At 43.6% G+C, this 27,374-nt stretch overlaps 1 protein-coding gene across 1 annotated transcript in view; it reads right to left on the reverse strand.

The window, feature by feature from the left end:
* Positions 1–27,374, reverse strand: part of RAB35 (RAB35, member RAS oncogene family) — a 38,908-nt gene that overhangs the window by 2,004 nt on the left and 9,530 nt on the right. The window contains exons 2-5 of the mRNA XM_033955550.1: positions 15,691–15,741; positions 13,509–13,632; positions 6,641–6,765; positions 4,691–4,815 (exon numbers count right to left, since the gene is read on the reverse strand). Of these exons, the coding sequence (XP_033811441.1) occupies positions 4,691–4,815; positions 6,641–6,765; positions 13,509–13,632; positions 15,691–15,741 (425 nt within the window). The remainder of the gene's footprint in view (positions 1–4,690; positions 4,816–6,640; positions 6,766–13,508; positions 13,633–15,690; positions 15,742–27,374) is intronic.

Here is a 27,374-nt window from a genome sequence, read left to right on the forward strand (position 1 = left end):
GATAACAATGATCATAACATGATCAGATTTGGTATAATCCCTGGAATAAGTTCACACAAGAAATCTAATACAACAGCATTTAACTTTAAAAAAGGAGACTAGATAACATGAGAAGAATGGTAAAAAAGAAATTTAGAGGAGCAGCTGCACAGGTCAAACCTTTACATCAGGCATGGATGTTCCTAAAAAATACCATCCTGGAAGCCCAGACTAGATATATTCCATGTATTAAAAAAGGAGGAAGGAAGACCAAACGGAAACTGGCATGGTTAACGAGTGAGGTGAAAGAAACTATTAGAGCCAAAAGAGAATCCCCTTCAGAAAGTGGAAGAAGGATCCGACTGAAAATAATTGTAAGCAGCACAAAGGCAAGGCAAAGAGACCTTGAGAAGAAGATTGTGCTGGAAGCAAACACACTGTAAAAGCTTTTTAGGCATATTAAAAGAAAAAAGCCAGGAAGAGAATTGGTTGGACAACTAAGGGTTAAAAGGAACTCTCAGGGAAGACAAGGCCATAGCAGAGATTAAATGAGTTCTTTGCTTCAGTCTTCACCGAGGAAGATTTGGGGGGTTTAGAAGCTAGCTACGGCTGTATGTGACAGACATCCAAATAGGATCCCAAACCTGTTGAAATTTCCTCCAGCACTGTGGTTGAGCTCTTCCCACCCTGTACCTTTCCACAACCATCATAGCATGTACAAGATTATACTACTGGGTCAATGTAGGCATCTGTTGAAATCTTCAATTAGTCATGGGACAACAGTATAATAGTATCCTTGCACTTTTCTTAAACATTTGAGGCAGAATTCTATCAGCAGCAAATAGATATAATTGTGGGTAAGTGTCAAATGAGATTTTGGCAACATACACCTGTACCCATGACCAAAAATGCTGAATGGTCACACAGGACCAAAAAAGATGGCCTAAAGTAGCAAATCTCTCCTGCATTTTAGATAACTATCAGTGGTTATGCCCACACTTAATGCCTACCCAGGTGATATATAAGCCCAAAACATGATTTATAAACCTGCTCTTGCAAAGCTTCATTTACAAATTTCACACTAATTTCAAGTCCCAGATCTTGCAACCAACCATCCTACCCACTTCTGAATCGACATGGGCTGAAGTGAACTTAAAATTTTGTATAAAAAAGAGAGAGACCTGGATTCTCCTGTCACTAAGTAAAAGGAAAGTTTCTTCAACCCTCTCTACCTCATCTTCACATAGTACTTGCTGAGTATGGGAATGGACACGGTGATGGACCTGAAGTTAAGCAAAAGGAGAAATTAGGTCTAACCTGATAAATTTTCTTTAGGCCTTCCAGACTGGTCCAGTCACCGACTATAGGTTTATGTATGCCTACCAGCAGGTGGAGACTGAACACTAAAATCTTAAAACAGTATATGATTCCTATGAAGAACCTAAACATCCAGTATGGGCATCACAAAGCAGGGAGAAAGTCATCTAAATTTATAAAAAAAACAAGCATACATTCCCGGCCAGAACACCCTGTTGCTCGCTGCTCAGGAAAGTCCTTACTGCTGTAAACTTGAAAGAGCCACACAGAGCTGCCAAACTGTACAACCGATACCTAAACAAAGCTGGCAATTATATCTTCATTTCTTTTCTTTCTTCCTTTTTCTTAAATGCAGAAGCTGAGATTTCAGCAAAGAAAACTCCTTGCCACCCTCCCCCCCTAGTCATGGTATTCTCCACTGCTGATCCCCCCTACCCCCAACTGGGAGGGTTCTGGAAGGCCTAAAGGACAGAAATTTAGCACGTAAGCCCTAATTTCTTCTTCTTTGTCAGCCTATCCAGACTGGTCCAGTCACTGATGCAGGGAAGTACCGAAGCAGTTACTAACAAGAGCTAGAAACCTGGAAAACTGTAAACACCCTTGCCCCAAAGGCTGCATCCTGAGATGCCTGCACATCAAGGTAGTAATGACAAGTGAAAGAATGCAGAGATCAAGCTGTTGCCCTACCCTACAGATCTCCTGCGGCAGGATCAAACACCTCTCTGTCCAAGAGGCTGGACCCCCCTGGTTGAATGTGCCTTTAGAGCCTGAGGCACTGTCCCTACCATTCAACAGATAAGCTGAAGCAATCGTCACCTTAATCCAGCGAGCTGAGGTTGCTTTAGAGGCCCATTCACCCCTCAACTACAACCACCAATCAAAACGAACAAGTGATCTGACCGACGGGACTCCTCTTGTCCTCTGCAAATACACCAAAAGAATCTGCATCATGTTGAAACATGCCAGCTGCTGCTGACCCTATATCTCCTTTTCAATCTCTCAGAATTTCAAGTGATGTGTATGAATTAATTGATGTAATACTGTACACTTGATGGAAGATGAAAAAATAAATAAAGAATTGGGAAAAAAAGGAAGAGAAATGGACTGGATCAAATGGAATGGCGATACTACCTTAGGAAGGAAGAAAGAAACTGCCCATAAAACCATATTCTCTTCCGAAAACCCCCCAAATAGCTCTCTACACGAAAGAGCCTGCAGCTCCGAGATTCTCTTAGTGAAGCAGCCACAAGAAAAAATTGTCTTTGAAATTCTTCAAGGAGCAAGCAAATGTTCAAAGAGTACTGAAACCAGCACTGACAGCACCAAATTCGAGTCTCAAGGGGGTACTACTGGATGACTTGGTGGTAGGAGCATAAGGACCCCCTCTTGGAAACTGCAACATGTCTGCAGAAGATGCCACGCTCCATCAGGCCCCCTGAAGACCGACAAAGATGCAATCTGGACCTTCAGAAAAGCTAAGATCAGTCCCTTATCAAAAGTATCCTGCAGGAATTGCAAAATCTCAGCCAAAGAGGCCCACAATGGAGACACCCTCTGGTCCACGCACCAAACCTCAAAGATGTGCCAGATCCAAATATTAGCTAGAGAAGTCAAACGCTTATGAGACTGAAACATAGTGGAGACTATAGCCACTGAAAAACCCTTTTCAGTTAAACGTGTCCTCTCAAGAGCCAGGCTATAAGTGAGAATGAAGATGGGTCAGACATTCGAACTGGACCCTAAACCAATAATCCAGCCAGCCCCGAGAGGCGCAAGGGCGTCCCAACCACGAGCCTGATCAAGTCTCAGTACCAGGGTCTGCAAGGCAGATCTGGAACCACCAACACCACTAAACCTGCATGCCTATCTATTGGAGCACCCGTTCCACCAGAGTTCAAGGGAGAAACACATACAGAAGACCCTGCGACTGCCAAAGCTTCACTAGGCCACCTAATGAAACCACCCTGGGGTTCCTCTGCTGAAGAGCTGAGGAATTTGCGCGTTGCACACAGTGGCCAGGAGATTGAACACCGATAGACTCCAGATTCAAACAATCAGATTGAAGGCCTCCAGACTGAGGCTTCACTCTGCTGAATCTAAGGTGTTCTGTCTGAAGAATTTGTCCCAAACGTTTTCCACATCTGCCAAGTGTGCCACCAACAGGTTCTGCCCAAACCATCAGAGATGCCACCTCCTTGAACACCAACATATTTCTTGTGCCACCCTGTCTGTTCATATAGGCCACTTCTGTCACATTGTTGGGCAGGACTCACACCACCTTGCCCTCTTGCTGAAAGCTTGCAAGGCGAGACAAAACGCCCAAGTCTCCAGCCAATTGATCAACCATCGACCCTGTACCACCAGAGTCAAGCAACGTGCCCCAAACTGAGACTTGCATCTGTTGTCACCAATATCATTGAGGTGGTTCCAGGCTGACACCCTCTGCCCCCCACGAGAAAGGTGACTCACCCTAGGCCACCACTGGAGACTTGTGCAAGTACTCTCCAGAGAGAAAGTCTCACCTCCAGAGCATGACACTGAGGAGACTAGCACGAGAGAAACACTATAAAGGGGGCCTGAGCCTACTGAACTACCTCCAGAGAAGAAGCCATGAACCTTAGCACCCAGAGATACTTCCAAGCTTGAGGAAACCAAGAAGTCAGGAGCTTGTGAATTTGAGACTACAAACAGACAATCTGCTCCTGAGGAAGAAATACCCTGCCCACGAGGGTGTCAAATTGCACTCCCAGGTAAGTTAGGCTCTGAGACAGCAACAGGTAGGTCTTGGAGAAATTCACCACCCAGCTGAGCTCCTGAAGAAAGCTGACCACTGAAGCTGTTGATGATTTGCTCTCATGGAAGGACTTTGCTCTACAAGGTAATGCTAATATGGTAGCTATGACACTATGCTGCGAACGATGGAGGTAGGGACCTTTCAGCTTAGGCTGACACAAGGAACAGTCAAATGCAAACCCTTCAATGGAATCAAACTAAAGCTGATTATTTAAAAAACAAAAGTACATATTGCACTGTACCTTTGTTCCTCTCAGCATAAACCAGGATATCTACAATGAATAATCATGAGAAATTTGCTTGCAGTTGAGACAGTGCATGCAAATCTTTCATGAATATCTATTGTAGATAAGAACCTTACTGGTGGGGTGCCTCCAGGACCAAAACTGAAACCACTGGCATAAACAGAACATAAAAACTAATGGAAACAAATCTCACTCAGGTTTCTGTGCACCAAACTATATCATTCTTAAGCTTTAAGTTACAACCTGCAAGTTAGCAACTTCTGAAGTACTGCCAAAACAATTTACATCTATTTAAGAGCATATAGTCACAAAGGCTTTGAGCACACAACTTTCAGAGAAAAAATTACTCTACATACCTCTTCAACATTAATGTTTTCTTTGGCACTGGTCTCAAACAGCTGGATACCCATCTGTCCTGCAAACTTATAGGCATCTTCTGTCTCTACAACCTTTCGCTCTGGGTCATCATTCTTATTTCCCACTGAAAAGAACAGAGCAGTGAATCTTGCCACTCTCGATTTGAGATCAATAATCCATGCACATGTTGTATAGGCATGGTAGGTGCTACTTAAATACGTACACACACAAAAATGTGAGCTAGCTAATCAAGTTCCTACCATAGAACTAACTCGAACAATGCATGCCCAAAGATTTTTTGAAAAAGGAAACAAAGGATCTCAGATATCCATACCTATGGCACATGAGTGGCAAAAGGTAATGATTGGATGATGGTATCAATCATCGATCCTAAAAAAACCTTTTAAGATTTATAATTTATTTTAATTCTTTTTTTCTATTAATCGTGACTTGTGTGAATCTTTTGTACTATATTTTCAAAATTTTTTTTAGCTTATTAAGCCTTTATAATGTCAAAAATCAAAACTAGCATCACACAGCTAGACAGCCTAAAAATTGACAGGAGCACTTCATTCATTCATGTACTGTATATATATATATAAGTGCACGTTGTAATATAATTGGCAATAAAGTAACAAAATAACAAGCCCTTTATGGTAACATGTCACTTAAATGTGTCACCATAATAAATCTGCTATTAGTCATGTTCTAAGAATAACAAAATTCTAATAAAGATAGCCACTTAGTTCAGGGCTTGGGGAATAAAAACTGAAGCTCCTTCGTAAATTTTAACAAAGAAGCAAAGCCACGCCAAAGATAAAGGCTGCTAGTACTGTGTGAAAGAGTGAACCGATGGGTCCCATTTCGCCATCCAGTCATTACCTTTTGACACTCATGTGCCACAGGCATGGTGGACATCTGAGATCCTTTGTTTCTTTTTTCAAAAAAATCTTTGGGCGTTCATTGAGTTAGTTCTATGGAAGGAACTAAAGAAAGTGGGTTACCCACAAACAATAAATCCTTTCTCACATCAACTGTAATAAAAACTTCCATTCATATGATGGGAAACCCTCTCAAAATTTGAGAGATTAGATTTAAAGTCACATTGACATGCCACCCTCGAAAGTCTTTCTGAGTGGTTTTACAATAAAGGAGGCATAGCCTAGTGATTAGTGCAGTGGCCTGAAAACTATGGAAACTGGATTCATTTTCCACTGCTTCTCTTTGCAATTCTGGATAAGTCACTTAACCCTGCGTTGCCCCAGGTACCAAAAGAATATCTATATACAGTGGAACCTTGGTTTGTGAGCATAATTCGTTCCAGAAGCATGCTCGGAAACCAAAGTCAGTTTCTCCATAGAAAGTAAGGGAAACTTGCATGATTCGTTCCACATCCCATAAAGACACCCCTCCCCAAGGCCACTGGCGTGCTTCTACCCCACCCCACCACATCCCAAAAAGACGTCCCCCCCCTCGAGAATCTCATTAGAATCTCGGAGAGAGCGGGAGCCAGGCGGCCTTGAGCATGCACAGATGCTGAAGGCCCAGCAGAATCAGTGGCAAACGGCAGGCTCTTTGGGCACCGGCATGTCCTGTGGGTTAGTGCTGCGTGCCAGTGTTCGATCGCGGTAAGGGTTTGGGCGGGCGATGCCAGTTCACAGTGGGGGGTGGGGGGAAGCCTCGCATATCGAGTCAACGCTTGGTTTGCAAGGCAAGATTTGTGAGAATGTTTTGCTCGTCTTGCAAAACACTCGCAAACCGCGTTACTCGCAAACTGAGGTTTGACTAATATGTAAACTACTTTGATTGTAACCACAGAAAGGCGATACATCAAATCCTTTATCCTTTCCCTATAAAATATTTAAGACCCTTTTTGCTTCATGAAACAATCTGTTGAACATCATCTCTTTTGCTATTAATGTGTTTTAAGGACCTTTTGCTGTACTTACCTAATATCCGGCACACATCATCGCAGTTCTGATTAATTTCATGTAACCATCGTTTCACATTTACAAAGGACTCTGCGCTGGTAACATCATATACAACAATAACTCCATGGGTTCCTCTGTAATATCTATTAGCAGACAAAGACACATAGTGTTAGGCCCAGGAAAGCCGTCAACTCCCCAAATTTTCATTTTATCTTTAACATCTAACCTCCCTTCCCAACCATATTTTAATTGCCTTTTCATCTGTATTTGTTTGAACTTTACATTACATTTGTGATTTCTATTCCGCCTGTGCCTTGCGGTTCTAAGCGGATTACAATTAAAAGAGATCAGGACATTACCGAGAGAATTACATTACAACGATTTAAGTAAATTACATGTTGCGGTATAGAAATACAAGTACAAGATATCTGGATTTATCGATAGAATAACTTGACAGGGTTCAAGTAGTTACAAGGTTCAGTGGGGAAAACAATATAGGCAACTGAAGAAAGTTACCTAACTTTGAAGGAATCAGTTAAGTGGATACCTAAGGGAGATGCTTATTTAGGAGAAGGTTAAATGGATACCTAAGGGCGGTGCTTATTTAGGAGTTTGGATATTTTTGGTAAATGAGGTTCAAGGGATGACTAGTGTGTTATTTGCTGGGGAGAGTGCATGTGCGATTGGGGAGGGGAATATTAAGTAAGGACGTGTTTTTTGAAAAGAAATGTTTTGATTTCTTTCCGAAACACTTTGATGTCTGTTTTTTTGATCATCAGTTTGGTGATGGTGGGGTCAATTTTCGCTGCCTGAGTTGCTAGAAGGCTGTCGTAAAGTTTCTTACGTCGGGTACCATTATAAGGGGGGAAGGTGAAAAGATTCTGAGTTCTTCTTGATCTGGGTAGTCGGTAGCGGCAAAGACGGTTGTTCAGGTAATTGGGGGCCATACCATGGGTTACTTTGAAAAGTAAACAGTAGAGTTTGAATTGAGTTCTTGCTTTTATCGGAAGCCAGTGAGAGTCTATATAGGCGGGTGTGACGTGGTCGAATTTGCTGAGCGAGTAGATTAGTCTGATAGCTGTGTTCTGAACGGTCTGTAGTTGTTTTATCATAGGAGGATTTAGCTGTATATCTGATCTCATGCAAAACTAAGTGAACACAGCAACCAACACAGCTAAGCAGTAGAGGTGTGAATTCACTATTGCACCCTAAAAAAATTTTGTGTGATCTGATGTGCCTTAAATTTAGTATGTCCTAAAAATACCCTATTGAAACATATGCAAAACTAACCAAACATCAGAAAATTAGAAACATTTCAGGGGTGGGAGAAGTGAACTTTTCTTGACTGTGCTATCCCTATTTAATTGAAAGATCCTGTACTCAATGTGATCGGTGACTTCATAGGGCACTATTTCCCTAAGCAAGCTTCTCTACCTTGGAACAAGCCAGCTCCATGCGTTGGTAACCACTCAGAGCAAGACTGGGAGGACTGGAAATCCCTTTCCATGCCTTTATAATAATCTCAAGGATCTGCTGCATCCTTGGATGATTTAGGGTCCCTGAGTGGGGCCGGAGGTCAGGAGACTCTGGCTTTTTGGGGTTTTAACCTCATTGAAGGAGTTTAAGGAGGCTGAGCCCAAAGCTCCTGCCCCCTTCTTCCTGCACCCCGCAGCATGTGAACACGGCTGCTTGTCTGCAGACAAAAAGCTGTGTAAAAAAGGCATGAAACAGGGAAAGAATAGCCTGGGGAATTCATTGCAGATGATCCCTTGGTAAAACAAGGGTTTTTGAGGCAGAAGGATGCTTTTTTTTAAAAAAAATAAATAAATAAAATGAATAAAAATCCAAGATGGTCATCGCCAGTAAAATCACGCCACATACAGCCCGTGGCAGCTTTCCTGAAATGCAAAAAAATGTCAAGGTATTTTGGATGAGGGGGAACCTAACTTTTAACCCCAGTAATAGAGAATGACATGGGGAAAAAAATCTGTCTTCGTCTCCATGAGCTTGTCCCCATCCCCACAAGCTCGGTCCCTGCCCTGTCCTCACAAACCATCTGATCCCATCCACACAAGCCTCGAATAGTTTTATACTGAACTTATTTTCTTAAAGTATAAAAAGAAACAATAGAGATACTGGAAAGTTTGGAAGAGAAAGGGAGAGCTGGTGGCCCCTGGTGTGGTGGGGAAGGAGGGAGAGATGTTGGATGAAAGGGTAGTTGAGAAAAGGAGAGATGGTGGATCTGGGGATGATGGGGTCCATTGCTGTAGCTGCGGGGATGGAGATGAAAAAAAAGGAAAGATGCCAGACCTCCGGGGGAGGGAAGGGAAATGGAAGATGGATGGTTAGCACGGAGAAAGAAGGAAACGACAAATGGGCAAGAGACCCTGGCAAGTGAGTTATCAGAAGACAACCAGAGCCTGGGACCAACATGATTTGAATAATGACCAGACAACAAAAAGTAGAAAATATAATTTTATTTTCTGTTTTATTATAATATGTCAGATTTCAAATGTGTATCCAGCCACAACTGGTGTTAGACCATGAACATGAGCTAGGATTTCACAGAGAGGAAAAGTCTTTTTTATTTTGTTTACACCACAGCACTAGTGTGGGTAGGAGAAGGCAAAGGGGGTGATGAGGCTATAAAAAATACCCTCCAGGATGTTTGAAAAAAACAAAACAAAACAAAAAAAAAACAAACACCCAATTGGGCAGGAAAATCGAATCGAAAACTCGAATCGGCTGAATTGAATTGAAATTTTTTCCCCAGAATTGGGCAGCACCAGTGTATACTATTGAACAGACTAGATCGGGGGTCGGCAACCTGCGGCTCCAGATCCGCATGCGGCTCTTTTCCACCTTTGCTGCGGCTCCGGTAGTGTGTCACGCAGGCATGCAGTTACAAGTCCGGCGTCGCGGCGGGAAATAGCCATGCTGAGTAGTGAGCTCAGCACATACACAGATGAAAGCCTTGCTTGCTGATTGGTCCGGCGGCCCCGCCCCGCCGTGCCGCCGGACCAATCAGCAAGCAAGGCTTTCATCTGTGTAGTGCTGAGCTCACTGCTCAGCATGGCTATTTCCCGCCGCGACGCCGGACTTGTAAGGTGCACGTCTGAAAAAGAAATCATCCTGGCCGGGGTCGGTGTCATGCTCCGGAGATCTACAGCCTTCCTATCTCCCTCTCCCTGCTTCCGGCCACATCCCCTGCTCCGCGGCTCTCTTCGGCAACTCAGCAGCAGCGATCGACACAAGCTTCTGACGTCGGGGCCTACCCTCTGCGAGTCCCGCTTGTTTCAACTTCCTTTTTCCACAAAGGCGGGACTCGTAGAGGGAAGGCCTCGATGTCGGTAGCTTGTCTTGATCACCGCTGCTGACAAGTTGCTGAAGAGAGCCGCGGAGCAGGGGGGTGTTGCCAGGTGCAGGTAGAAGGGAGAGGGCCAGATGCAGGACTCGTGGGTGAGGGAGCAGAAGAGAGAGAGAAAGAGAGAGGGGAGGGAAACAAAAGGAAATATTTCATACTGGGCTGGGCCGGAGTGGAGGGAGGGTAGAAAGATTCTAGCTACAGGGTGCAGTAACAAAGGAAAAGGGGGGAAAGCTGAAAATGGAGATAGTGACACAAAGAAGAGAAAGGGTAAGCAGGACCTACTGAATAAGGATAGAGATACAGAGGGGACATGAAGAGGAGGTGAAATAGAGACATAGAAGTAATGCTGAAAAAGTGTGTGGGGGGAGATAAAGACATTGAAAGGGCAAATGGTGAACATGGCGTAAAGATAAGGACAGAGACAAATGAAGATTCTGAAAAAGTGGTGAGATAGGGATATAGGTGAGATGGACACAAAGAAGAGTGATGCTGGAAAATAGGTGGAATGGTAATTCTGACAGACACAGAAGGGAAATGCTGGATCAAGGAGAGATGGGGCTCAGGCTGGATGGAATGAGGAGAAATGCCTTGTTGGCCCGGAACTTCCTCTCCTACGTCAGAATTGACGTCAGGGAGCGGAATGCTGGTCAGCGCAACACTTCTGCAGGGAAAGCTTGGGACGGTGGTGGCTTGGGGGCTGTTCCCCGATTGCGGTGGCAGCAAACCGAGTGGCTTGGGGGACGGCACGGAGACAGAAAGAAGGGGGAACAGGGAGACAAAGAAAAAGTTGGGGGAGAGAATGAGGTCTGGAGGAGAGGAAACATACAGGAGGCTGAAAGAAAGGAAGAAAGATTGGATGCACAGTCAGAAGAAGAAAGTGCAACCAGAGACTCATGAAATCACCAAATAGCAAAGGTAGGAAAAATGATTTTATTTTCAATTTAGTGATCCTGTATATAGCATTAAGATAAGAAACAATATATGCAGTGTTAGATTTGTTTTATAATGGTTTTGCGGCTCCAAGGTTTTTTTTTCTTTTCGAAAACGGGTCCAAGTGGCTCTTTATGTCTTAAAGGTTGCAGACCCCTGGACTAGATGAACTGTCATTTACTATGTTAATCACCTAAAAGAAAGAAAAAGACCTAGAATCCGCGCAGCAGATTAGAAAGAAGTAATTGATGAAAATTGCCTAGTTTGGGCAGTGTGACAAACACTTCTTTCCATCTGATAGAAAACCCACACTTCATTAATATGGTTGAGTCACCGAGGCCAGGATACAGTCCACCCAGCAGAGCAGATGTTGTAGGGAACTGTTGGATAAAGTTTATGACAGAGAAATGGAGCAATGTGTCACAGGTCTAGAGCACAGGTGTCAAAGTCAGTCCTCAAGGGCCTTAATCCAGTTGGATTTTCAGCATTTCCCCAATGAATATGTATGAGATCTATTAGCATACAATGAAAGCAGTGCATGCAAATAGATCTCATGCATATTCGTTGGGGAAATCCTGAAAACCAGACTGGATTGCGGCCCTCGAGAACTGACTTTGACACCCCAGGTCTAGAGAGTAAAATTGTTAACCTAAGTCTTGATGGGTGGAGTAATGTCCACAATGATCATGTTGAATGTGCTTGTATACATGAACAAACCACAGTGGTTTGTTCGTGTCTACTAGGATTGTGGAGATACAGCAGGAAATGCACATACATCAGAATACTTACAGCAAAAACTATATTAAAACGTGAACAAAAATTCAAATGTCTAGTACACAGTTTAGTCACAGACAATGTTGCAAATATATCCAAAATGAGAAGAAATTTAGAAGAGCTTGAAGAGAATACCAAGCTAATAACATGGCTGCAGTGCTCGTTTGCTGCACTTCCTTACCAAAGACTTCAGTGTTCCAAAAATAAAGAGTAATGTCATTGAAATTGTTACAAACATACTCATATTTATGAATCATTTTGCTGCAGTAGCAGAAGTAGCTCGGAAGAGAATGGGTGGAACCAAGCTAACGCTCTCACAAGATGTTAAGATGGAACTCTGTAGTGGATTGTTTTGAGCACTACATAAAGACTGGCTTATTCTGATGACAGTTTGTGAACAAAATAAAGAGAAAATAGATGGCACTGTTACAACCAAAATCCTCAACACTGGGCTTAGGAGAAATGTTGAAGATATGCTGAAAATCCTGAAACCCATTTCTGAAAAAATTACAGAAAAATAGCTTTTTTTTTTTTTAAATTGCTGATGCTATTGAAAATTTGAATGAATTAAGGACTAGATTCACTAAGCCCAGGGATCCGATCCATTGCCTGGGAGATGATTCTCAAAGTGTCCTCATGCAAATGGGGGCGATTGCAATCACGCCCCCAACCGACCGCATGGATCGCAGCGATCCTGACGCTATGCAGACCATCATCTTTGCCTGTAGATCACAGGTGTCAAAGTTCCTCCTCGAGGGCTGCAAGCCAGTCGGGTTTTCAGGATTTCCCCAATGAATATGTATTGAAAGCAGTGCATGCAAATAGATCTCATGCATATTCATTGAGGAAATCCTGAAAACCAGACTAGATTGCGGCCCTCGAGGAGGGACTTTGACACCCCTGCTGTAGATGTCTGTGCATGTTTACAGAGCAGCTTGAAACTTTTTTTTTTTTACTTTTTTTCCCCGAGCCCATGGTTTTAACCTGCTTTAAACCCGCAGGTTAAAACCACGGGCTTGCGGGGGAAGGGCAGGAGAGTCGGGGCAGAGAGCAGGGTGGCCAGAGAAGGCGAATCAGGGCAGAGAGCAGGGATTTTGCACAAGCGACTGACCCTCAGCAGTCGCTTGTTTTTGGATCGGCCAGCCCAGTCAGTGTGCCTAAATTTGTTTAGTGAATTGCATCCTTCCTACTTTGCATGGGTTTTCTCTCATTTGCATGCACAGATCGGAGGATGATCGGCCACGAAGTTAGTGAATCGGGTCGGAGGAAAATTGGGTCGCAAAGTGGTCTGGACACAGTCAGTGTCCTTAGTGAATCTAGCCCTAAAAACAGAACTGCCCTGGGGAGTCAAACCTATTAATTCTACAGTAACAGCTACACCTGTGCTATCTGCTGGAAATTGAGAAATACTGAAGGATTCCAGGCTGCAACAGCCCTTATACTGGTAATCAGACAGGGTAGACCTGGCATGGCCTCCGTGTGTGTGGATCACCGGAGATAGCAATTCTTATGTTCTTATGAATGTTAGTTATCTGTATCCCTTTCTGATGGTTGGGAGGGGACCAATCTGCTGATCTGGATCTGTCTAGATGGATAAGGACCCAAGACTTTAACAGAACAAAATTTTACCTCTCCATCAGGAACGACGAGTGAAGTAAACAAAGCACACACATAAAACTAGCCTGCAAGAAGAGTTGGAAACTGAAGTAAGGGAATATGACAAAGCCTCACTAGTGAGGTTGAATCTACTGACAAAGTCTCAACATTCTTATCAACAAAAAAAATAAAATTCATGGCAACTCAGGCTGAACTTACGTAGATGTTATGGTTCGGAAGCGCTCCTGTCCTGCTGTATCCCAGATCTGGAGCTTCACCTTTTCTCCATTAATCTCAACTGTTCGTATTTTGAAGTCCACCCCTATTGTAGTGATGTAGCTACCTAGAGTGGGTAACAGGTATAAAATTATGCTTAACATACTGCAAATGTGCTGTCTGGAGAAAGGAGAGCTATGACAAACATTTGACATGTTTAGCAGGCTTGAGTACAGGAAGGTGCAATTTCTTCTTGCTCCCTTCTACTGAATTGTAATGGCATTTTTATTTAAACAAAGTGTAAATGTGTTGTTTCTTCACTGACTGGATGAAGGGAGCAGAGTTCTGAAAAACCAGTCATAATTAGTTCAATACATAAATGCCATCCACAACTTTTTATGTTATTTTAGTCTAAACTTATTATGTAGAAGGGTTAACATGACAGCTACAATACTTTAGCCATAGAAAAATAAATTCAAAGACAAGAGATCATGATTTAAAGCTAGACAGAGGAGAGAATTCTCCAAGAAATTAGCAGGAAACAATTCTTTAGAGAAAAGAGAAAGCTCTCCAAAACACCCTACTAACAGAGATAGTGAAATTTGTACCAATACAAAGTTTAAGCATGATTTAGAGCAGGCATGTCAAAGTCCCTCCTCGAGGGCCGCAATCCAGTCGGGTTTTCAGTATTTCCCCAATGAATATGCATGAGATCTATTTGCATGCACTGCTTTCAATACATATTAATTGGGGAAATCCTGAAAACCCAACTGGATTGCGGCCCTCGGGGAGGGACTGACACCTGTGATTTAGAGGGATACGAGCACAACAGTAACAATAAAATGAGGTATGGGAGATGAAATGATGCCATCAAGCATGTCTGACAGAGGCATGACAGTCTGAGAAATGGGGAAAAATGGCAAATATTCTCACCCTTAAAGTGAAAACCACCCCATTAAATAGACAAAAGATGTGAAAAGTGAGCAGTGGTTGCATATGTCATCCACATGAAGCCGAGTAGATGACCTCAAATGTTGCTTTTGGATCACAGTGTGTGGAAACAGATGCAATCACTTAAATAAATGGCAATGGGTTGCACAACAGCAGATGACAAGCTAAGAAGATGCAATTTCCAAAGAGAATCTCTAAGACCGGTTTCGGGAACTAAAAAACAAAATAGCACTTGTGAAAAGGGGGATCTACTTGAGGTGATTCGAAGCTCTGGATGGATCTGGCAGACCTTTGAGTGGAAGAGGCAGAGGAGGAAGGTGGATGAGAGCACATGGAGGATCTAAGACAGTGTTTCTCAACTAGTGTCATGTGAAAAAATTAGACCACCCCATGAAATATTCAGTTCTTTCTGAGGAAATGTTCACATATCGACGTCAAATCTTTTTTTTTTTATCTCTGGAAAAGAAAGTGATGTAATTGCAGATAAACAACAAAACTTTTCCTTGATTTACTCATGAAACAAAAGACATTCACAAAAATGTGTATTCTAACGGAGTAATAAATTAGGACACCCCCATATATCCTCCCACTTAAAGTGGCTCAGATCACACACAGATGTCCATATACCACCTCCATGCAGCATTCCCCTTTTTGTCCGTTCCTATGCTCCCATCCATGCCTCCCTTCTCTCTTTTTGTATATCTCCCTGTGTCCAGCTTCTCCCCTCTCTTACTCCCTTACACCAATGTGTGTCTCACTCTTTCTTCCCTCCCTCCACTATGCTCAATATTTCACTCGCTCTTCCTTCATCCCCTTGGTTCAGCTTTTCTCTTTCCTTCTCTCTCTTCCTCCCTGAAGGTCCTGCACCTTTCTCCCTTTCCTCTAGCCCCCTTCTGCAGTTTTGTGGGAAGTGGGAATGAACAGCTAGAAGTATGGACTCCTGTGTATTTGTAATGAAACTGGAATTTATCTAAGGCCAAATTCAAATAAATGGATGACTTAGCAATTTTGGTATGGGACAAGAGAAAGGAATAAAAGACCCTAAACCTCTCTGCTTGAGGGAAAAAAAAGGAACACTGAAGAAGTTTCATAACCAAAACTGAGCGAATAGTTTCACAACGTGAGAAGACATGATCTCGCTCCAAGGGGATAAACAGACTGAGCAGATGGCTACACAAGCAAAAACATCCAGATTTTTTCCCATCCTCTGCTCCCTCAGCTTGGAGTCACTCACCTGAGAAGGTGTTGTCTGCAAAGCGCAGCAGCAAACTGCTCTTCCCCACGCCTGAGAAATAAAAGAGAAAAAGAAAAATGAACTCTGTGTTCAGAATGATAAAATAAACATTCAGTATAGACCAACTAATGGAAGTGTAACACTTGAAAGCCAATTATAGCAGATTAGGTCTCACCTGCAACTTGCCTTCCTTTATACAGGGGTGTCAAACTCAATCACATAAGGGGCCGAAATCTAAAACATAGGCTAAGTCGTGGGCCAAATTTTTTATTAAGATACTTAGGGGTCCTTTTATTAACCGATTTAGTGCGCGCTAAATGCGCACCTTAATAAAAGGACTCCTTAGTCTTAATAGAAGTATAGGGTTACAACCTCTCCAACCCCACGCCGGCTCTGTGATGTAAACAAAATAAATAAAAAAGACTTTTCCTCTCTTTTAGGTCCTAGCTCACTCCTGCTGTCTAACACCAGCTCTGGCAGGATACACATTTCAAAACTGACATATTGTAATCACAAAACAGAAAATAAAATTATGTTTTCTACCTTTTGTTGTCTGGTCATTATTCAAATCATGTTGTGGTCCCAGGCTCTGGTTGTCTTCTGATAACTCGCTTGCCAGGTTCTCCTTCTTCTTCCCTTCCCTCCCCCGGAGGTCTGGCATCTTTCCTTTTTCTCATCACCTCCCTCTTTCTTTCATGCTGTCTTCCTTTTGTTACACTTAGTGATGTCACATCCTGCTCTTGCTCCTGTTTCTGCTCCAGCTCACCATACCTAGTCATAGTAACTGCAACAACTGTAAAGCTCTGTTTACTCCTCTGTTCCCCTATTCCTGCTTGTATCCAAGTCATCACTCTCCAAACAGCCCAATCATTTGTCCTTTCTTTTCTTCTTCCCCCTCCCTCATTCAATTCTCCTCTATCCAGATCACTCCCACTGTCTTCTCTACAGAGAAAACTTCCTCTTACCTCCACCTCTCCTCCCCAGTCCCCCCAAATACTAGCATCCCCAATCCCCCAACCTTGTAAGTCTCATCAGCAGAAAAGATCCTCTTGGTTTACTAACCTGTCCAGTTGCATCATTTCTATTCCACCTTAGACCCTAATACTTAAATCTCCAGCCACCTCTCTTCCTCATTCTTATCACCACTTCCTGTATTTGTCCTAAGCATGCTTCTGTTCATCACCATTTTGATCACTACCATTCGTGATGTAAACAAAATAAAGCAGCCTGCAGAGGATCACCGGTCAGCTGTAGCGATCCTAGCAGGCTGCCATCTGCCTCCACAGCACATTCCCTCTGCCGCGGTCCTGTATCTCCTCTGATGTACGGGACCGCGGCAGAGGGAACATACTGAGGAGTTGCAGCAGCTTGCTAGGATCGTTACAGCTGACTGGCGATCCGCTGCAGGCTGCTTTAATGTCCGAAGCTCATCTTCCTCCTGAATTTCCAGATGCTCCTGAAGAGCAGCGGCAGTGATGATTATGCCGGCGGCAGGCAGGGTGCAGGCAGGGATGGAACGGTGGGCCAAGTCTCGGTAACGGCAGGAATTGTCTGGCGGGTCACATTTTATTAATCTGACCCGCGGGCCAGAGTTTGACATGTCTGCTTTAGATCAATAGTTAAAAAAAAAAAAGAAGATATTTTTAATGCTTATTCCAAAACTGAATATAGGTGAAAAATCAATGTCCATATTTTCATAATTTGTGGCCTTTTAACTTTTACCCCTCAGCTATTGCTCCCCATTCTCCTAGGCAGCTCAGTGGACCCCCCTCCAAGATGCTACCTCAATGACAATTTTCTCAAATCTGAACAAAAATGGGGGGCATCTACATGATAGATAATATTAAAGAGAAAGCACCAAAATAAATAACGATTAGGTTCTTACCTCGATAATCTTCTTTCCTATAAACAGAAGAAGAGATCCTGAACTAATGAGAAGTCACCCCGAAACCGTGAATTTCCTTGCAGAAGCTGCCAATCATCTTCTTGCAATGCTCCACCTCTCCTCCCAGAGGGCTGGGCTATAGCCCCTCAGTGTGTCCCAAAGCAAGAACACTTAGAAAGAAGGGTATGGAGAAACTCCCTACATAATGTAACTCTGTTCTGCTCTATAAGTAACATGCATAAACCACATGATATAAACATTTAAATGCAAAACAAGGTGGAATAACATTAGCCACCTACCTGAGTGCAACCTGCACTAACAGTTAAGGAGTGTCATACCAACTCTGGATAGGCTCTTTGACTTCAGAAGCCTCATTTCTTTCCAATGCAACAGGAGCAGAGATTCTGAACTAAAGGGACATACCTAAGCAGTCCCTACAATCTGGGGCGGGACAGATGAGCATGCTGCCAGCACTCAGGACCCAAAAGCTGTGTCCAGGTGAGCCGCTATATCAACCCTGTAAAACTTTGTGAAAATATGATATGGAGGGTGGACTGTGCCATTGCCCTATAAATCTGCTCAGGCAGCACCAGCCAGGACTCTGCCCAGGAAGCTGCCACTCCCCGACTGAAGTGTACTTTCAATGAGATCAGGGATTGTTTTCCACTCCTGATGTATGCTGAAAATATCGCCATGCGAATCCATCTTGAAATGTAAGTCTTGAAAGTTGGCCTTCCATGCCGGCTTAGATTCATTAAGACAAACAAATGATCGGACAGTCGAAACTTATTGGTCACTTTGAGATATCCGAGAAGAACTCTCCTGACATCTAGCAAAATCTTACCTTCGGAACCCATCAGACTGAACACGGGCAACCAGACCTCTTGATTAATGTGGAAGGACAAAACTACTTTCGGCAAAAAGAAACGAATTGTCCGTACCAAGACTCTGAGAACTAGAGAAATGGCACTCTAAGGGACAAAGCTTGCAGAGAAACCCTTCTTGATGAACTGGTAACCACCAAAAAGACTGTCTTTACCGTAAGGTCCATACATGGTGCTCCCTGCAAGGGCTCTTTCAGTGCCCAACAGAGAGTTTTCAGAACTGAGTCAAAGTTCCATGTCAGAAAAGGCTTTCTCACTGGCAGATGTAGCCGCAATGCCCCCTTCAAAAATCTGGAGACATCTGGATGAGAGGCTAAAGGGACCTTATCCACTTGCGCTCGAAAGCACGAAAGACTTGAGATCTGTACCTTGAGTGACCCAATAGCTAGGCCCTTCTTGAGGTCATCTTAGAGAAAAGCCAGGACTGTAGCAATCAACGCTGTAGAGGGTTCCACTTTCCTGCTGTTACACCAGCCTCGGAAGCTCTTCCAAGCCTTAGCATAGACAAACTGTTGCCTGAAGAAGGATTGCAATAACTACAGTACCTCCAAATAGCCTTTATGCTCTAGATAGCAGTCAGATGAACTGGGAGCTTGAGGCTCCTATCTTTCTTCATACGTACGAGATCTGTGTACCAAGGAGCAACAAGAATCACAAAACCTCAGTAGACTGCTATTCTTTGAATGACCCTGCCTATCAAGGGCCAAGGGGGAAACACGTACATCAGCTCCATCTCAAACCACTTCCAGGATTGTATCTTTGACTGAAAAACCTCTCAGCTTTCTTGTTGATCCCTGTTGCCATCAGATTGAATGTTGGGCACCCCAACTGCCATATAATGCTTTCAAATGCTCTCTGGGACAGGGACCAATTCCCAGGGTACAGGGTCTGCTGGCTCAGGTAGTCAGCCTGAACATTCTCTACTCCCACTACATGAGCATCTGAACGCACCTGTAGGTGAACTTCTGGCCATCAAATTAGCAAATGGGCTTCTAGTCTCAAGGGAGCGCTCTTGGTGTCTCCCTATCTGTTGACATAAGCCGTGGCATTGTCCAAAAAGACCCCGACCACTTGGCCCTCCAGAGTGTTTCGCAGGCTCCAGAGCGCTAGCCAAATGGCTTACAACTCCAGACGACTGATCGAGCATATCCCCTGAACTTCATGTCCATTACAGTGACCTCCCCAGCCGTACAGGCTGGCATTTGTCGTCAGCATCACCCAAGAATCTATGCAGAGCGGCATACCCTTGCTCAATGACTCCGGACAAAATCACCAATGTAGGTTGTGGGGTGCCTCTGAGGTCTAGGCCAGTGGACTTTGAAGAGAATCTGTTAGAGGTGATGAGTGTGACAACAGTATGTCCGGAAGGGGCGGAAGTGGACTTTCACTCAAGGAACTACTTCTAAGGTCGCTGCCATGGATCCAAGCACCTGTAGATAATGCTAGGCCGTGGGGCCCTGCATCGATAGCATTTCTATAATCTGATGCTTCAGTTTCTGTCTGCATGGCTCAGAAAACACGACCTGCTGCAGTGTCAAAGAAAACTCCCACAGGTATTCCACGGATTGAGTTGGCTCTAGGTGGCTCTTCTGGAAATTGATTATCCAGCACAGACCTGTATTGTCTGCATAACCTGCTCCACTGCTATCTCTCCCTCCGTCATGGTCGGGATTCTGATAAGCCAGTCATCTAGATACAGGTGTACTTGGACCCCCAATTTGCATAATTGCACCACTGCAACCACCATTACACCTTGGTGAAAGTGCATGGCAATGTTGCAAGCATGAAGGGGAGAGCTGAAAATGCTGTTCCAACACATGAAAGTGCAGAAACCTTCTGAGAGAAGGAAATATGGGAATATGGAGATAAGCCTCCATTAAGTCCAGCGAAGCTAAGAACTCTCCTAGCATCACCAAGACAATGACCGATCTCATGGTCTCCATTCAGAAATGGGGCACCTTCAGTGCTGCGTTGACTGCCTTTAGATCCAGAACCACTCCTGAGTCTCATTTTGGCATGAAGTATATAGAATATCTGCCTAAGCCTGATTCACTGCAAAGCCTGTGTGACAATATCCAACAGATCCATTGGCTTGAAAATCTTATGCACAGTCGGGTTATCACCCTGGTCTAGTGCTACCATGGCCTGTTGACCGTCAGCATCCATCTGAGCTTCAGAACCCCCCAAAACGGAAGGTTCGCTCTGGGAGAGCAGAGACACAGAATCTGAACTCCAAATATCCCAGTTCTTTTCCGACTGGCTTTCTAGGTCTGCCGACACCTACTTAGCAGACACTATGTTGCTGGGGGGAGGGGGCACTCCTCTCCTGTGCTACCACCAGAGCAGGCACAAAACTGTGGACTGTCGTTTATAGTTGAAATAGGCATCATACAACAAGCTTTCAAAATCAGGTGTAAAGACCTGAACAGAAGGGCCAGATAAGCCCTGTATGTGCTCATTGTGCCTCCTTGGGGATCCAGGATAGCCTATGTGGCGCTGTTTCGCCAAAGACACAGATGCAGCCTTTGCTGCTTCTGGAAACAACCTAGACACTTTAGAGCCTAACTGTAATCCTAGGTCCCTCAAGGGATCTGAGGAGGCTGAGCCTAAGGACCCCGCCCCTACCTCACACACCTCGTGGAACATGTATGCTCCTCAGCTGGCTATCCGGCACAAATCTGGCATGAATCCAGTGTATCAGAGCCTGGGGAGTACATCTGTGGTGAATTATTGAAAAGTCAAGGTATATTAAGGTAGATAGAGACTTTTAAAAACAAATTTGAAAATCTAAGATGGCTACCACAATAGTGATTTTGGCATTAAAAACAGCCTGCGGGAGCCAAAAAAATTCAGGGTAGGGGTTTCTAGAGGCAGGAGACCCCCTAATCTGGCCCCAGGAACTCTCAAAAGTGCAATTTTCTGAAATACCCTCCTGAATTTCTCCATAGGTTGCAATAGCCAGTACTCACATGTACTTCAGTGCAGCTATGAAGAAGAGATTTTCTGCCTCAGACAAGCATGGATTCCAGCTGCATGCTTCTTCGGGCTACCAACCAGTCCTTAAGAAGGTGGGCTGAGACTCCAACCCCCACTGATCCACTTGCTTAACCAACACAGCCAGCCCTACTCCGCCCCTCTGGATAGACCCGCGGCTCACACAGCCTGTGTTTAAGATCCAGACAGAGTCTGGGGTGAGCCATGCTCCCAGGGGAACAGTTCCCGAGCCTTCTTAACTGGTAAAGCAGGCTGGCTAGGCTGGTACTCTTAGAGACACCTGCTAGCAACAAACTTCTTCGCAGAGAATCTGTGTCTTCTTGCAGTCAGAGCTGAACCAGGAACACTGGGAACCTCTGCAGCACAAAAGTATCACAATTTGAAAAGAAAGTATCCAAAAAAAAAAACAATAAATCAGATGTCCTCTAGTTATCCTGGAGGTATATTCAATAACAGCTGAAACACTGTGCCTGTGATGGGTCTGCCCAAAATCGTATGGCAGGACCAGAACGCATGGCCAAAAGAGTGCTCCTGCTACCCCCCCCCCCTATAATACAGTTGTTGTTGCGTAAAATAAGCACGCAAACAACACTATAGTAACACTCCTGGAGCCAAACACTGCGTCAGCTGGGGTAAAGTCTTAATATTGGCAGTTATATCCCAGGTGCTCAAGTCAACACTCAAATCCCTTTCCCATGCCCTGCGACAGCCATACAGATCTTTAACCGGGAGCAGAATGTATATCACCTTATATAACCCAGACACCATTACCCTTCCAGCTAAAGCAGTATGAAAAAAAATGCTCACACTTTAGCCCCCATATGTTTCTCTAATTGTGCTCTGTCAAGGGATACCACATAATGGCTAAGTTGTCTATATGCAAATCGATTATTCCAAGAGTCCCCCCTCTAGGAAGCTGAAGAATGTCAAACGTCTTCACCACCTCTTCACCATTTAGAAAATACTCCAAATATATTATAGCCCCTTGCTCCCAAGCTCAGAAAGTTTTGTTCTCTTTCCCAGGGTCAACCCACACATTTCCCTCAAGGGGCAATAGGTCCGTCACCCCTGGATCCCATCCTAATAGTTTAATAAGCCACCGCCAAGCTTCCTGTAGTGAGCAGAGGAGGTGGCTAGACCTAAACTCCAACAGAATGTGATTCCACAGCAGGTGCAATAATGGAAAGGGATGATTTTGGAGCAAAAAGAGATTGCTCCATCTCCGTGTTCTGTATGCATTATCCAATCCCCCAAATGGCGTAATAGGCAAGCATAATTATAAGCCTGCGGATTAGGCAGCCCAAGACCTCCCTGAGTCCAGCGCCCCACCAACACCTGATATTGTATCTTGGGCTTCATGGAGGACAGAGCTTAAATAAATAACTCTCAAATTTAATTTTTTGTTGGTTTTGCAATTTTATAAATTTCAATTATAATGTGCCACAAAAAAACATTTACTACATTTAGTGCGCCACGAAAAACATTTGCTCCGTTTAGTGTGCCGGAGCTTAAGAAAAAAAAAAAAAAAGTTTGTGTGGAATGCTTAAAAAATTCAACAGTGGAGTGATATGGACTCTATTAGAACATATGATGGGGCAATAAATACCGAACATGACAAATATTCAGTAATCTAGGGTCATTTGCACAGGAACTGCTTATACCTAAAGGTACAATATATCTGTTTGCCAAGAAATGCATATCAGTGAACTGGATACAGCTAGAGCCATCTGCACTCACTTTGTAGATAAACTACATATGAACTACTGAGGATGAAGCAACAATAGTGATAGGGAGGGGCCATTATAAGGTAAGGGAACCTTTTTTAGGCTGACTCTAAAGCTCCACAGCATTATGAAGCTTTTAGGCTGATAAATGGGCATTTGATGTAAACTGTTAAAAATTCAATAAAACAAAGTTTAAAGAGAGGAGGGGGAGGAAGGAAGGAAATAACCAAGGGAAAAATTGACTGATAATATATGATCAATGCAAATGTATATTTATACGCTTTTCACAGTGTATTGCGCATATAATATTCCTGGAGGAATTCTGCCAAGTGCAGAAATCCTCACCCCCCCCTCAAGACACACAGAATTCTGCACATGCTGCGCATAATTCAGTGCAAACACAGGCAGCAGAGGAGAAGTGAACCACGGTACAGCAGGTCACTTCCTCCTCCTGTGCCGGCTTAGACCTGTTTATGTCTTACATGCACAGAATTCTGCCAGAAACATAATAAAAGATGGGTCAGGTTTCTGTAAATAATACTGTTATCACTTTCGTCTTCTCTGTAACCTTGGAGTCGTCTTCGACTCCAACCTCTCATTTTCTACCCACATTCAACAGACTGCTAAAGTTTGTCGCTTCTATCTGTACATCATCTCCAAAATTCACCCTTCCTCCCAGAGCACACTATACGGACCCTTGCAACCTCATACTTAAGTCTACTGCAATCTACTTCTAACAGGTCTCCCACTAAACCACCTCTCCCCCCTGCAATCTGCCACTTTATGCTGTTTTTTGGACATGTATCTGTTTTGAAAATGAGCCTCATAGTGGAAATAGAAAAGGTAAAGAAGGGCAACCAAAATGATCAAAGGGATGAAACTCTTAAGAGGAAACCAGGAAAGCTTTAAGAGGTTAGGGCTCCTTGAGTTAGCGAACAGACGCATGAGGAGGGGGGGGTCTACAAAATCCTGAGTGAAGTAGAGTGGAAAGTGCAAGTCAACTGTTTACCATATTTTCACGCATATAACGCGCACACGGGTATAGCGCGCAGGAACAAGGAATTTATGTAAGAAAATTTTGGTATAGCGCGCCCACGCGTATACCGCGCATGCTCATTTTGTTTTCCAGGTTTTCTATTGCAATGCCTATTCTATTGTGATGTGGTGTTTTCTGTCTTGCTGGCGCCCTCCTCCATCTTCCTGCATCGTTCGCTGAAAGCCGCGGGCAGCGGATCCTATGTGCCTCTTGCGGCTGACCCAGAAGTGTTCCTCTGACGTCACGACGTCAGAGGGAACACTTCCCTGCCGCAGGAGGCGCATGGAAGCCGCTGCTGCGGCTTTCAGTGAACGCTGCAGGAAGATGGAGGAGGGCGCAAGACAGAAAACAATTGTACAATGCGCTCACGCATATAACGGCATGGTTATGCTCGGTTTGTAAAATCTTGTATAACGCGCACGTTATATGCGTGAAAATACGGTACTCTTTCAAAAAGTACAAAGACAAGGAGTCATGCCATAAAGATACATAATAATACTTTTAAAACAAATAGGAGAAAACATTTTTTCACCAAATACATAGTTATGCTCCAGAATTTGTTCCTGAAGGATGTGGTAAAATCAGTTAGTATAACTAGATTTAAGAAAGGTTATGATATTAAGGCAGACTAAAGATATTCGCACAGAATTAATATGGCAGCCAATCTTAGATGAGAGATTGCTGAATTAGGCCATAGACTAAGCTCACATTGAAGAGCTAGATATGCTCAGCTGCAGGAGCTCAAAACAGCCAAAGTCTTCATGTTAGGTAAATTGGAGGATTTAGAAAATCACAGCCGGCACTGCAACCTCTGGATACAGGGGGATCCTGGAGATGGCAAAATACTACTTGGATTGCAAGGGAATGGTTCAAAAGATAACATATGCGCTTGTGTCCGAAGCACAACACCCACTGACCGAGAAATATGTACACTTTTTATTCTTATTTATTCATTCATTCAATTTCCTATACCGTTCTCCCAGGGGAGCTCAGAACGGTTTACATGAATTTATTCAGGAACTCAAGCATTTTTCCCTGTCCGTCCCGGCGTGCTCACAATCTATTTAATCTACTTGGGGCAGTGGGGGGATTAAGTGACTTGCCCAGGGTCACAAGGAGCAGCGTGGGTTTGAACCCACAACCTCAGGGAGCCGAGACTGTAGCTTTAACCACTGCGCCACACTCTCCCCCCTTAAGTTTGTGTGCACCACGCCTTGGTACAGGGCAGGCCAAATACACCAAAAGATATTAATGCCAGCTAAAAAAAAAGGTTGATCCATAATAGCCTTTCACAAGATATGGGATCATGATACAATTTGAAGAACTCTGCAACTATCAAATTTATAATATAAAGCTTTTGCTGCCATGAGATTAAGGAAATATTTGTGTATAGAGGAAATTCATTTCTTTATATACTTATTATAAATGGAAGCTACATTGTTATATTGTATTATACTGACTGCTATGTTATGTTGTATCTTAACATAACAAAAGGATCTTAACATAACAAAAATGTTTTAAAATATTTGTTAAACAGATAGTTTTTACCCCCCCCCCCTTTTTACAAAACTATGAAAACAGTTTTTAGCACCGGCCGGCATGCTGAGTGTTCCCAAGCTTTCTTGAATCCAGATACAGTTTTCATCTCCACCACCATCACCACCAGGAAGCTGTTCCACATATATACACCCTTTTCATGAAACAGTATTTCCTCAAGTTACTTCTGAGTCTTATTATCTTTCACCTTCGTTCTAAGCCTCTTCATTCAAGAGCTTCCTTTCAATTGAAACAGACTTGCCTCTTGTGCATTTCTACCATAGAGGTATTCAATCATCTCCATCATATCTCCCCTTATCTGCCTTCCTTCCAAAGGGCCGCCACAGGAGCAGACTGCTGGGCACGATGAAGCAATGGTCTGACCCAGCAGCGGCAATTCTTATGTGCTTTTAAAACCACCGACCATTTGCCCACTGGACTGACTTCATCGTCTGTACATCGTTTTGAAAGTGTGGTCTCCAGAAGTGTACATAATAATTCTACTGTAAATGAGGTCTCACCAGAGTCTAAGACAGGGACATCACCTCCTTTTTCCATACTGGCCTTCTCTCTCCCTATGCACTCAAGCATTCTTCTAGCTTTTCCCGTCAATTTTTCTAAATGTTTGGGCACCTTATGATCACATACAATCACACCCAAGTCCTACTCCTCTTTTGTGCCAAAGTTCTTCATGCATGATCCTGCATTTTTTTTAGCATTAAATCATAGCTGCTAAATTCTGGACCGTTTTTCAAGCTCTGCTAGGTACTTCCTCATGTTATCCACACCATTAGGGGTGTCTACCCTACTGCAGATTTTAGTATCATCCATAAAGAGGCAAACCTTACCAAACAGTCCTTCAGCAATACTGCTTACAAAAAATCTAGTCCAGGAGCCAAACCTTATGGCACATCACTGAGCCACAACAGTGAGCTCCATTTACTACTACCCTCCATCTTCCATTCAACCAGTTCCTAACCCAGTTACTATATGGCTCATTCCAAGGCCACTCAATTTATTTTAAAGTTATCTACGCAGAATCACATCAATGGCTTCACTAAAACTTAAATATACTACATCCAGCTCTCTCCCTCAATGCAACTCTCTGGTCACCTATCAGATTTGTCTGGAAAGACCTGACTCTAGTGAAACTATGTTGCCTTAAGTCCTATAATCCATCAGATTCCAGCAACTTCACTAGTCTCTGTTTTAAAAGCTTTTCCATTAATTTACTTATAACAGAAATCAGACTTACTGGCTTGTAGTTACCAACCTCTTCCTTACTTCCACTTTTGTGGACATCTGTCCTCCAGGACCCTTCCTGACTCTAAAGAAGTTGCCAGAACTTCCTCAAATTCCTTCAGTATCACCAGACATATGCCATCTGGCCCCATTTCTTTATCCACCTTTGGTTTAGCCAGTTCCTCACAACCACAATCCCCTGAAAATTGTTCAGGGTCTACCACACCTCCATTCCTATTTCTGTTTGGAATCTCTAGTCTTGCTCCCAGTTTTTCAGCAGGTTACTTTCTTGGAGAAGGACTGATGACGTGCTGCTCCTAGTGTACTGAGTTGCCATTGTAACACCCATGTACAGTTTGGCTAGAGTTACAATCTGTACAGTG

The sequence above is a fragment of the Geotrypetes seraphini genome, chromosome 8 (genome assembly GCF_902459505.1).
Source record: "Geotrypetes seraphini chromosome 8, aGeoSer1.1, whole genome shotgun sequence".
In the NCBI taxonomy this organism is placed as follows: Eukaryota; Metazoa; Chordata; class Amphibia; order Gymnophiona; family Dermophiidae; genus Geotrypetes; species Geotrypetes seraphini.